The sequence below is a fragment of the Sminthopsis crassicaudata genome, chromosome 6 (assembly GCF_048593235.1).
Source record: "Sminthopsis crassicaudata isolate SCR6 chromosome 6, ASM4859323v1, whole genome shotgun sequence".
Lineage (NCBI taxonomy): Eukaryota > Metazoa > Chordata > Mammalia > Dasyuromorphia > Dasyuridae > Sminthopsis > Sminthopsis crassicaudata.
In genome coordinates this window covers 106393867-106407478 of record NC_133622.1, presented here as the reverse complement: position 1 = coordinate 106407478, position 13612 = coordinate 106393867, and the positions used below count along the sequence as shown (strand labels likewise).

At 34.7% G+C, this 13612-nt stretch overlaps 1 protein-coding gene across 14 annotated transcripts in view; it reads left to right on the top strand.

Moving 5' to 3' along the window:
* Positions 1–12264, top strand: part of LRP2BP (LRP2 binding protein) — a 56103-nt gene extending 43839 nt beyond the window's left edge. For all 14 annotated transcript variants that reach the window (XM_074274934.1, XM_074274940.1, XM_074274944.1 and 11 more), the window contains 3 exons: positions 4299–4522; positions 10683–10857; positions 11811–12264. In XM_074274934.1, the coding sequence (XP_074131035.1) occupies positions 4299–4522; positions 10683–10857; positions 11811–11876 (465 nt within the window). In that variant the 3' untranslated portion in view covers positions 11877–12264. The remainder of the gene's footprint in view (positions 1–4298; positions 4523–10682; positions 10858–11810) is intronic.
* The last annotated feature ends 1348 nt before the right edge of the window (positions 12265–13612 follow it).

The following is a 13612-nucleotide window of genomic DNA, read 5'->3' as shown; positions in this document are numbered from 1 at the left end:
GTAAAACAAGGTTGCCCACTATCACCATTACTATTCAATATAGTATTAGAAATGATAGTTTTGCATGTATAAGACTGCTTACCATCTAGGAGAGAGGGTGGAGGGAGGGAAGGGAAAAGTTGGAACAGAAGTGAGTGCAAGTGATAATGTAAAAAAATTACCCAAGCATATGTTCTGTCAATAAAAAGTTACTTAAAAAAAAAAAGAAATGCTAGTTTTGGCAAAAGAGATGAAAGGAATTAGAGTAGGTAATGAGGAAACCAAATTATCACTCTTTGCAGATGATATGATGGTATATTTAGAGAACCCCAGAGAATCAATTAAAAAATTATTAGAAGTAATCCACAACTTAAGCAAAGTTGCAGGATACAAAATAAATCCACATAAATCATCAGCATTTTTATACATTACTAACAAAATCCAACAGCAAGAGATACAAAGAGAAATTCCATTCACAATAACTGTCGATAGCATAATATATTTGATAATCTATCTGCTAAGGGAAAGTCAGGAACTATATGAGCAAAACTACAAAACACTTTCCACACAAAGTCAGATCTAAGCAATTGGAAAAATATCAAGTACTCTTGGCTAGGTCTAGCCAATATAATAAAAATGACAATATTACCTAAACTAATATATTTATTTAGTGGGATACCAATCAGACTCCTAAGAAACTATTTTAATGACCTAGAAAAAATGACAAAATTCATTTGGAAGAACAAAAGGTCAAGAATTTCAAAGGAATTAGTGAAGAGAAAAGTAAATGAAAGTGACTTCAGATCTAAAACTATATTATAAAGCAGTGGTCATCAAAAGCATTTGATACTGGCTTAAAAAAAAACTAGTTGATCAGTGGAATAAGCTAGGTTCACATGACAAAATAATCAATAACTATAGCAATCTAGTGTTTGACAAACCGAAAGACTCCAACTTTTGGGATAAGAATTCACTATTTGACAAAAACTGCTGGAAAAATTGGAAACTAGCATGGCAGAAACTAGGCATAGACCCACACCTAACACTGTATACCAAGATAAGCTCAAAATGGGTTCATGATCTAGACATAAAGAATGATAACATAAGCAAATTAGAAGAACATAGGATAGTTTACCTCTCAGATCTGTAGAGGAGGAAGGAATTTATGACCAAAGAAGAACTAGAGATCATTATTGATCACAAAATAGATAATTTTGATTATATTAAGTTAAAAATGTTTTTGTACAAACAGAACTAATGCAGACAAGATTAGAAAGGAAGCAATAAACTGGGAAAACATTTTTACATCCAAAGGTTATAATAAAGTCCTCATTTCTAAAATATATAGAGAATTGACTCAAATTTATAATAGTTCAAGCCATTCTCCAATTGATAAATAGTCAAAGGATATGAACAAACAATTTTCAGATGAAGAAATTGAAATCATTTCTAATCATATGAAAAGGTGCTCTAAATCACTATTGATCAGAGAAACACAAATTAAGAAAATTCTGAGACACCACTTCATACCTCTCAGATTTGCTAAGATGACAGGAAAAGATAGTAATGAATGTTGGAGGGAATGTGGGAAAACTGGGATACATTGTTGGTGGAACTATGAATGGATCCAGCCATTCTGGAGAGCAATTTGTAATTATGTTCAAAAAGTTATCAAAATGTGCATATCCTTTGATCTAGCAGTGTTTCTATTGGGCCTACTAAAAAAAAAAAACTTTTAAGCTTTTTTAGCAGAAATATTGACAAAATGACTATAGGATATTTTAAAACCTCAGAGAAGATTTGGGAAAAATCCTGAAATTAAAATGATCTTTCAAAATACAAGAAGAATTTCATTATACTGTTTTCTATATTCTGAATCATGTGCTTTTGAGCTCAGTTTCCTCAGCTATGAAATAAAGAAGTTGGATACTAGATGATCTTTCAGGAACCTAATACTCTAATGGCCTGAGTCAAGGGTAGAATTGCTTAAGTAAATCAAGTCACTCCTCTTCCCTCTTAAAGCAAGTGATGATAACCTGATACCTTAAAGAGGAAAGAACAATTCTCAATCAATTAAACATTTTAAAGATTAAGTAAAAAATATCCTTGAGGGAACTAGCCTGGCATTAATAGGAAAAGTATGCTTAGTAATTTTCTCTAGGTTTTCTATATTATTTTTCAAAAAAGAAAAGGAAAAAACCTTAAAACTCCAGGAAAAACATGGTCTCTCCCCTTTATTGCTGATAGTAGAAACATCAATTGGAAAATACTGAAAGAGATAGGATAAGGGAAAAATAGTTAGAAATAATAGAGAACCTTTTAAATTAACTCTTACATGAATTGATGCTAAGTTAAATGAGCAGAACTAGATCATTATACACAGCAACAAGAAGATCATACAATGATCAATTCTGATGGATGTGACTCTTTTCAACAATGAGATGATTTAGGCTAGATCCAATGATGAAAACAGCCATCTACATTCAGAGAAAGAACTGTGGGAACTGAGTGTGGCACACAACATAGCATTTTTACCTTTTTTTGTTGTTGTTAGCTTGCATTTTTTTCATTTTTTTCCTTTTTGATTTGATTTTTCTTGTACAGCAAAGATAAGTGTATAAATATGTTTGCATAGATAGGATTTAGTATATATTTCTTACCATGTTTAACATGTATTGGATTGTTTGCCATCTAGGGGAAGAAGGGAAAATTGGAACACAAGGTTTTGCAAGGGTTAATGTTGAAAAGTTATCCATGCATATATTTTGAAAATAAAAAGCTTTAATAAAAATTAACTCTTTCAAGATATTTACAACCAAAACCAAGGACATCTAGGAGGAATCACTATTAGTTACTTTAAAATATCTAGATATAAACAATAATTCAGAATTATTTAATATGATGTTCAAGCATTTTTCACACTAATCAACTCTATCCCTACTTTGTTTGCATGAAGGAATCTCAACACCCTTTTTGTCTTCTATTTCCATTAAATTTTTCATCTCTTCCTTTTCTTTTTAGTTTTCTTAAACATTCCTTTGAAATCTCCTTGACAAACTCTTCTTTCTTTATGCATTGTCTCATTATAAGCATCTTAAGGGTTTGCCCTCTTCTTCCATTCTTTTTAGGGTAGGTTACAGAAAAACATGGTAAAAATAAATCTCTCAATGACTGGTAATGATTAGGCAATTGACTGAAGACTAATACAAATCTGGAAAAGATACTACTCTCTTTATCTTAATTTGTTTTAGGCAAATTAACACTTTAGGCAAAAACACTTCTGCAGCCTAGAATAGGGATGCATATCAATGCATTGTTCGTCAAAAATGTATACCAATGGTACTAAACTGCTACTAAATGAACGACAGGGATTATTATTCTTCAGTCTTATCCTACCCTTTGTGACCCCATTTAGAATATCTTGGCACAAACACTGGGGTGGTTTGCTATTGCCTTCTCCAGCTCATTTGACAGATGAGGAAACTGAAGCAAACAGGCTTAAGTGACTTGCCCAGCTCACGGAATTAGTAAGTGTCTGAAGCCAGATTTGAACTCAAGAAGATGCATTTTTCTGATGTCGGGCCTGACATCTACCCACTGCTCCACTGAGCCACTCTCCATGATCCTGTGTTTCAGAACTTCATCCACCTGTGATTTCAGTGGGGTGTGTGCTCCTTTCTCCTAAGACAGAAGATGAACGAATGACTTCTGGAGTTGAGGAAGCCCCCAATGCTGAAGCCATTTTTGTGATGAGGCCATTATCTAGTTTAACAGTTTACATTTTACATAGATGACCTCATTGGATCCTCACCAGCTTTCTGTGAGGTAGATGGCACAACTATTGCTGATATTTTACACATGTGGGATCTGAGGGACAGAAAGAATGAGACTTTTTTGTTCAAGATCACAGAGCTATTAAATGAAAAGCTGAATTCAAACTGAGATGATTTAATTCCAGATGTGCTGTTTTTTTCCCTAAACCAATCAGTTAACAAGCATTTATTAAGCACTTGCCAAATCGTGTGTGTGTGTGTGTGTGTGTATGTGTGTGTGTGTGTGTGTGTGTGTGTGTGTATACATGCTAACTCCTGGTGCAAAGTAAAAAATTAATTAGTTCTTGTCCAGAGAGAGTTTCAATTCTAACAGGGGAGAGTTTCTATTCTAACTCCCAAACATAGCAGGTAATTTTAGAGGGAATAAAAGCTGGGAAGGGTATCAAGAATATTACTCTTTCCCACCCTTACCCCCATGTATCTCCACTAAACTATTAGTTCTAAAGTTATTTTTTGATGGCAAGTCATGATTATACTTCTCCTCAGGCATTTTTCTGGCATTCAGAAGCTTGTGGCAATGGAAACTTGGAGTCCCAGGGTGCACTTGGTCTTATGTACTTTTATGGACAAGGTATTCATCAAGATATTGATGCTGCTCTTCAGTGCTTGCGGCAAGCAGCTGACCGTGGAAATGTCTATGCTCAAGGCAATCTTGTCGAATATTACTATAAAATGAAGTTTTTTACAAAATGTGTTGCATTTTCAAAGAGGTAAATAATTTGAATGAAAACATTTAAGAGAATATTTGCTAATGATCTCAGTCCAATATGGTATTGTAGTTTATGTTCTGTAGCATTTGGCAGCTCTCACAGTGCTTTCTTCATAAGCACTAATGGAGACCCATCATACAGTGATTATTCCCATTTTACAGAAAAGGACAACAAATTGTTCAGAGTGCTATAGCTGGTGAGTGGCTGGGCCCCTGATTGGCCCATGGGTCCTCTGATCACAGAGCTAGTCTTTTTCCACTATAGCACCATGGTAGATGCCACCTGTGACAACTGGGTGAGTCCTTCAGCAGGCCAGGGCCCCTTTCTAAATCAGGGACAATGGCTGGCCTATGAGTATAAATCATGTGTAAAAACTTTGCCACTACAGCTTTCATCACCAATTAGCAGGAATCCTCTTTCTTTTCCAAGATCACAAAATTCCATAGTTTTTCTACAGAATGTGGCTTTAAAAAGAAACTTGAATGATCTGTGTTCTCTGAGTGGTTCTTGGGCATGGATGGTGGGAGGAACAGAAGGGAGTGCAATAATACATAATCTCTGCTCAACAAAAGGTACATTGGAAAGTCAGTTCACTGATGAGCCTGTCTGTCATATACTGAACATCAAGATCTATTCCTCCTTACTCGAGTTATAGTCATTCAGTATTTGCAGACAGAAATCTACAATTTGCAGCTTTTAGAGAGATGCTTTTACTTTCAAAATGATGCTGTATTCATTAGTGTCAGCAACAGTGGCAAGAGAAGATCAACAACAACAATCCAACATTAGTCATTTTCTGTTGTTAAGGCAGTTAAAACCAGTGGTAGCCCTGATATTTTTTAACTGATGTGTATTCCCACCAGCTTGTTTGCAGTAGAACCTTAGTGTGATGGACTAGAGATGGGCTCTTTGTCAGAAAAGAAAGAAATTATACTATTTGTTGTAACTTAGATGAACTACCACTCATTCTCAAGCAGTGGTTCTTAAGTTGGGCTCCACAAACATTTCATATACATATATATTTCATATATTTTTATATATAATTTTTTTGCTAAGGCAATTGGAGTTAAGTGCATACATTTCACATATTTATATATATATATATGTGCATGCATATATGTGTGTATATGTATGTATGCATGTGTATATATGTGTGTATAGGTATGCATGTATAAGTACAAATGATTACAAAGAAAACTAATTATATTGAAATAAATATGAATATATAAGTTGTAAAATATATGTGTATTGAAATGGTGGAAATAATTTATGAACATTTGTTATAGACACATACATATAAAAACTCATTATTTCACCTATATTTGTGTGTATGTGTGTACGTATATGTGCACATATATGTAATTATTTCACTGTAATTATTTTCCTTTGTGATCCTATGTATTTTATGTTTTAAAATATTATTCTGAGAAGGGTTTCGTGTCTTCACTACACACACACACACACACACACACACACACACACACACACACACACACACACACACACACAAAGTCAAGAACCAGAGGTAGAGCCAAGATAGTAGCGCAAAGGCAGGAACTCATCCAACCTCTTCCCTAATTTCTCCAAATTCCCTGAAGTAATGTCTCTAAACAAATTTTAGAGCATTAACACATTCAAAAAGAATCAGCATGGATGGTCTGTGACACCAGGGTGGAGTCCAGTGTGTGTAGTCCTGGGGCAGGTGCAACAGTGCAAGCCCTGGTCCTAGCAAGGCCCCATGCCAGCAAAGTAGGAATGGGCCTTAGGACTTCTGAATCAGCGTCATACTCATGGTTTCTAGATCTCTTGAGCCAGAAACACCAAAGAAAACTAGGAAGATCAGTGGAACAGATTTAGAGAAGCAGGATAGGAGCCTAGTGCAGGACAGCTTGGCCCCAAATCCAACGCCAGCACCAGCAAAGCAGGACTCTGTTGCTTTAGCATATTAGATCTTACATAGCTGCAGTGGGGTGAGGATACTCCTAACAGTGCAAGGGCAGAAAAGAGAGCTTGTGGTCAGGTTCAAAGAAAGATCTCTGAAAATGGTTGCACAAAATCCATGAAATTAGGGACAGTGAATCCTCCACCCTAGAAACAGAGTCTTATCTTAACAAACAGTTAAAAGCTGAATAACAGACTAGGGAAATGAGCATTCAACAAAAAAAAGTTTCTCACCATAGAAAGTTACTATGGTGACAGGGAAGATCAAAACACACACTCAGAAGAATATGACAGTCAAAGTTCCTATATCCAAAGCCTCCAAGAAAAATAAGAATTGGGCTTCAGGCTATAGAAGAGCTCAAAAGGAATTTTGGAAATTAAGAGGAAATAGAAGAAAAATTAGGAAAAGAATTGAGAGTAATGCAAAAGGAAATACAAAAAGCTAATGAGAAGAATGCTTTAAAAGCAAAATTGGCCAATTGGGAAAGACGGTACAAAAGTTCCCTGAGGAAAATAATTCCTTAAAAATTAAAATTGAGCAAATAGAAGCTAATGACTTCATGAGAAATCAAGAAATAAAAAAGCAAAACCAAAAAAATGGGGAAAAATAGAAAAAAAAAGTGAAGTAAGCTGTCCTGATATTCTAGAATCAGAGGGTAGACTAGACATTCAAAGAATCTACCTATCACCTTCGGAAAGAGATCCCAAAATGAAAACTCTTAAGTAATATTATAGCAAAATTCCAGAGCTCTGAAGGCAAGGAGAAAATATTGCCAGCATCCAGAAGGAAACAATTCAAGTATAGTGGAGTCATAGTCAGGATAACACAAGATTTTAGCAGCTTCCACATTAAAAGGTTTAGAATATATTCTGGAGAGCAATAGAGCTAGGATTACAACCAATATAATCACCTACTCAGCAAAGTAGGCATGTGTGATGAAAAGACCAGAGCTGAATGGAAAATCTGATTTTCAAATATAAGATTTAGTGATATAAGGAACTTAAGATAGATCTGTTTATATTTCTACATGAAAGGATGATTGAATAGTAATTTACTAGAGCTTTCTCATTATGACAGAAGTAATATATATAGATGAGAGCAAAGGTGTGAGTTGAATATGAAGGGATGATATCTTTTTAAAAATTATGAAATTAAAGGATAGGAGAGGAATGGACTAAGGCAAAAGGAAAGGGAAAAGTGAAATGGAGCAAATTAATTGCCATTTAAAAAGAGGCCAAAAAAAATGCTTGCAGTGGAGGGGAAGAGGGAGAGGAGAGGATGAGTGAGTGAACCTTGCTTTCCTCAGAATTGACTCAAAGGGGAAATTATACATTACTCAATATGGATGTAGAAATCTATCTTACTCTGTAGGAAAAGAGAAGAATGAGATACAGGAAGTGGGGAGAGTGATAAAAAAAGGGTATATGGGGAGGGTGTGCTCAGCAAAACACTTGAAGATGGACAGGATGAAAGAGAATAGAATAAATGGGGAAGAGATACAATTAGGAATAACTGCAAAAAAATTTTAAAGCAAGTTTCTCAGATAAGGCCTCATTTCTCAAATTTAGAGGGAACTAAGTCAAATTGATAAAATAAGAGCCATACTCCAATGATAAATGAACAAAAGATATAATCTATTCCTTGTATACAGCAACAGCAAGATTATACGATGATCAATTCTGATGGGCATGGCTCTTTTCAATAATGAGATGACTGAAGCCCAGTTCCAATGATCTTGTGATGAAGACAGCCATCTACACCCAGAGAGAGGACTGTGGGGAATTGTGTGGATCATAACATAGTATTTTCACTCTTTGTTGTTTGCTTACATTTTTCTTTTTTTTTTTTTCTTTTTGATCTCATTTTTTCTTGTGCAGCAAGATAATTGTATAAAACATAAATTTTTACCATGTTTAACGTATATTAGATTACTTGCCATCTGGGGGGAAGGGGAAGAAGTTTGGAGCTCAAGGCTTTGCAGGGGTCAGTGTTGAAAAAATGTCCATGCATGTGTTTTTAAAATAAAAAGCTTTAATAAAAAATATGATGCATGTCCAAAAAATTCATCCATATCCTTTGACCTAACAATACCACTCCTAGGCATGAATAACGAGATTTTTTTTAAAAAAGGAAAAGGACCTATCTGTACAAAAATATTTGTAACATCTCTGAGGGCAAAAAATTGGAAATTGAGAGGATTCCTATCGATTGGGGAAAGGCTCAATAATCTGTGGTATGTGATTGCTTATGGAATATTATTGTTCTAGGAGAAATGATGAGCAATATGCTCAGAAAAATCGATCAATCAAAGAAACAAACCTGAAATTCTTTGAACTCAAAGCAAAGTGAAATGTCCTGTATACAAAGTAATAGCAATGCCCTGGGATGACCAGCTTGTAAATGACTTTGTTATTCTCAGCTGTACAATATTCCAGGACTACCATGAAGCACTAACGATGAAAAATCCTAAACATACCCAGAGAAGAAACTTATTGTGAAGCATACTGCCTTTTTTTTTTTTTTAACTTTTCTTGAGGATTTTTTTTTAATTAGGGCAGGAGATCTGTTTTCTTTCACAATATGACTTTTATGGAAGTGTTTTGCATAATTTCACAAGTGATTTTTTTTAATGTGGGCTAGTAGTGTGGGGATGAGGAGGGGGAATCTGTAAATTAAACCGTAAAATGTAAAATATTATTTTAAATGTAACTGGGGGAAAATAATTTTTTAAAAAGATGGTTTTTATTTTTGTGGTTGAATTGTTTCAGTTGTGTCTGACTTTTCATGACTCCATTTGGGGTTTTCTTGACAAAGATACTGGAGTGGTTTGCTGTTTCCTTCTCCAGATCATTTGACAGATGAGGAAACTGAAACAAGGGATTATAAAGGACCAAATTCCTATTACACATCCCAACCTTTTCCCCTGGTCCATGGAGTTGACTATGCCCCACCCTTTCTAGCTCTTGACACCCCTCATCTGGGTATGCATTTTAAAGGAAAACTTTTGAGTTTTTTGTGGTTCTCTTATGTCAAGTCTGACTTGAATACTATAAATATATAATTACAATAAAGAGATAAAAAGGTGCTTTTTAATTTATTAAAAAAAATTATCAGGAAACTTTAGATTTGAGAAATGAGAGCCTTTAAAATTGAAAATGTTAATAACATTGTGGGAGAAAAGGAAAATGCATTTTTCCTTTTAAAAATATTTCTTGAATAATGTTATTATGGAATTAGACTTCATTCAGTAAAAATTTGAGCAAAACATCTTGATCCTTTTGCAGATAAAAGGAAGTTTGAATAGTTGCGTTCAAGTAATGATTTAAATGATACCTTTGGTCAATGTCAGCACTTCTTTAATTTCATTGGCTCCCAGAGTAATTAAGTATCAATATTTCCCCATCTGGCAAAAGTCAGTTTTGAACCTTGCAGTATTAAAATCATTTACATGTGAAAGGCTTGGGAACTAGTGTCTTCAAATAATTTTCTAGTGCATAAGGACTGGATTTACAATTCCCAGATGAGAGAGCCTCCCATACCCACCCTCTAGAATTGTAAGTTGTTTTCTCTGCCACCTGTCATCTTAATGTTTTGCCTAGAATTACCATGCCCAGTTTTATACAATCACAAGTAGGACCAGCTTTGGGGCCAGTTCGCTATTCATTACATTGTCCAACCTTCAATTTTCTTTTCCTAGTATTCATACTTTGTAGAACTTAGTGTGGTAATATCAAAGTGGAGGGGAGCGGAATAATAATTAGATCAGGTTTGTTTTGTTTTTCCCTCATTAGAACCTAGAGTTGCCTACAAAGAGGGAGCTGAAACTTAAGGCTGTTAGGTGACCTGACTGTGGTTACCCAGAGCTAAAATGCAAATTCTTCATATTCAGAACCCAGTGCTCCTACTACAGCACCTAGTCAGTTATCTTTCCAGGTATCTAAAATCAATCCTGTTTCTGAATAGAGACATATATGCATGAAGTCCAGTCCTTCACTAGAAGGTCCAGCACTAGAAAATTATTTTAGGACAGAAGTTCCCAAGCCTTATAAATATAAATTATTTTATAACTGAAAGATTCAAAACTGACTTTTGCTTTATTTGCTCATGGGGAAATATTGATACATAGATTGTGCAAAAGGACTTGATCCACAGAGTGCTACTAATGTTTAAATGTGAAATTAAGACTTTAGAATTTTAATTTTGCCATTTCTGTAACAGGATTTCTGAATATGATATCTGCCATGATGTTCCCACAATAGCCCAAATGACTGACTGTCTTCCTGAATACATAACCAAAGGCATAGCAAAGGCTTCCTTCTATTATGCAAGGTGTCTTCAGCTTGGCTTGGGTATCACAAAGGATGAAGCAGAAGCCAGAAAGTATTATGCCAAGGCATGCATCAGAACAAACCGGAAACTTCCCCCAAATATTTTTCTTCTTTTACATGAAACTTGAAAACCTTGAATTTGGGTGTGGGTGATTTTTTTTTTAAGTAGTACTGTCAGCTTCTGGCCATCTATAAGAAAACATTTTAACTTGCTCAATATTTAAAAATTAGTCATTATAAATTATAAAGCAGAATAGATGAGGTCCTATAGTTATTATTTTCTCTCATTCCTCATTTTCTATAAATATGAAGCTCTCTCAGGATAATTTTATAAAACAAAAACTTTTCTAAGTCTCAAAAAGGTTTGATCTTCATAGCTCAGCTTAAACTGACCCTTTGTTATTGATCTGAAGGTATATTCTCTACATGAGAATGAAGGGGGGGGGGGCTTGGATTTTGTCTTGTGCGGATCTCTGGGCATCTGTACGGAGGCTCTTTTTCCTCCATTGTAACTGCCTTCTCTATTGTAACTAACATGGGTGATATACATAAGAGGGTTTTCTCCCTTCTTCCTTTTCAGTTCAAAGTTCAATTGTTTACTTATTTACAAGTGAAGAAATTGAGACCCAAAGGTCATAAAGGAAGTTAGGAGAAGTTAGATTTAGGTCTTAAAACTCTAAATCCATTGCTGTTTTCACTGCCATCCATGTTGAAGGCCAAAAAGCCCAAAATTTCCATGTTTAAAAAAAATAATTTAAAAAAATCACTTTAATTTTGCCTTGGTCTGGTGTGACCTCCCTTCTTTTGGATGAATTCCAGGTTTTTTTTGTTTTTAACATATATTTCTGAAACTGAAATGGTCCTTGTTAGTGAGGACTGATTTTTTATTTTGCCCCTTTTGGGGAAATCAGTAGAGAAATATGTGTATTTTAATATAATTATATAAATTTAAATTTAAAATACTAGTTTAAGAATTTTCACCCAAATAATATACTATTTCTCTTTTGTTTTATTTTAGGCATGTCATCTGTGTCCTGCACTAGCTGATGAACTTTACTCTTTGGTTATTTGTCAAAAAATTTAAGCTATAATACATAGTAGCAAAGATAAGCAACTCCCAATTATGTGTGTATTTTTTATAGAAGTTTATATTTCATTTTTCTGTATAACTAATTATAGGAATTGTACTCAGTTGGGCACATTACTTATGATACCATCTGTATTCTTCAATTCAAGAACTCTGTCTTTCACAATATAAACAAAAATTAATGTAATGAAGTCCTTGGAACCTCAAGTGATGTACCACCTGGGACTAAATAGAAATCATTTCATATAGAAAAACTCAATTTAAGATAGAGAAGTAGCATCCTGTGCTCCTTGAAATTGCTAATAACTTGTGTTTTTTAAAATATTGTTTACAATCTTCTGTATATTGTTATTCTAAGACCTTAATTAAAGTGGACAAAATAAAACTGTTTTCTGGTGCATTCTACTACAGCTGCTACTTTCATGATGAGTTGGAAGTAACCAAAAGTGAAGTAAGATTTTTCTCCTGTGTATTTTAACCAAATGCACCCAGTTACTATTTTAAAATATTTTGTGACCTTAAGTGAATTAGCAAAAATAACATGAATCAAACCATTCAACAATAAAAACTGAATAAAAATGCTGTTTTTATAAAGTAGCTCTAATAGAGAATAAACAATCTATTCAGTGTAGATATTTTAAAAAAACGAAATCTCACAATGGTCAAAATTTCAAAAATAGCTGCTTTAGAAGATTGAATAAAAATCTTTGTTTTCAAGAACAGGTGCAGAAACATACTATCTCTCCCCTTGGTAGAGTGGTGGAGGATTATAGGTGTGAGGAATATTTCATACAATGCCAAAAACAAATCTCTTGATTAAACTTTTCTTTGATAAAAGATATTCATGTTACAGTCAAAAAATGACTTATAAAAAGCTTCCATAAAACCTGTAGGGGGGAAAGGGTTTGTATAAGGATACAAATTGATAGAAATTTCCTTATTTAATTGTAAAGGGCTAGAACTGAGCAAATGAACTTGGATAATGGAGCATGTAAGACTAATTGCCAATTGGACAATTCTCTATTAACATGTTTGAAGGATGACCCTCCCCAACTATTCTGTGCTGGCTGGCTCGGTGGGTGTGGACAAAGAAGGGGAAGTGGCATGAGTGGGTAGAGTAGGAGGAGGAAATTGATTCTACTGGCGGTGGAGAGAGAGGAAGGTGGTATGGAGATTGCTAGATCTAATCCCCTGACTGTGATGACAAAAGACCAAGAATAAAGACTTTTAATTATCCTGACTCCGGCTGATTCTAAGAGATCCAGGGTCCCAACATTTTGACATCCAACATAGGCCAGGCACCCTACCTCCACTGAAGTCCTCCAGTGATCAGATTATTAGGTGAGTATTCTAATAGACAAAAAAGGAACTTACTTTGTTAAGGGCTAAATCAGCAATCTCTTATAACTGAAATGGGACAGATGTTAGCTAAAGACATTCCCTCGACCTCAGCCAAATCAGCCCCAGCTCCAGCCCCGCCTATAGAGAGAGTATAATTAAGATAATTGATGAGCAGAGTTTACTTATAACCTGGGTACAGATTGCTAAACACTGGGCACATTAAAACGCACGTCCCCTTGGTTCTTAGGGGAAGAAAAACTAAGTGTAGATAACTGGAAGCTAGTGGGACTTCAACTGAAAGAATTCCATATAAAAAACGGGCATCGTTCAATTTCCACAGAGGTATTTTATATATACAATGTAATTCAATTGTCCTTAAACTACCCTGCAAG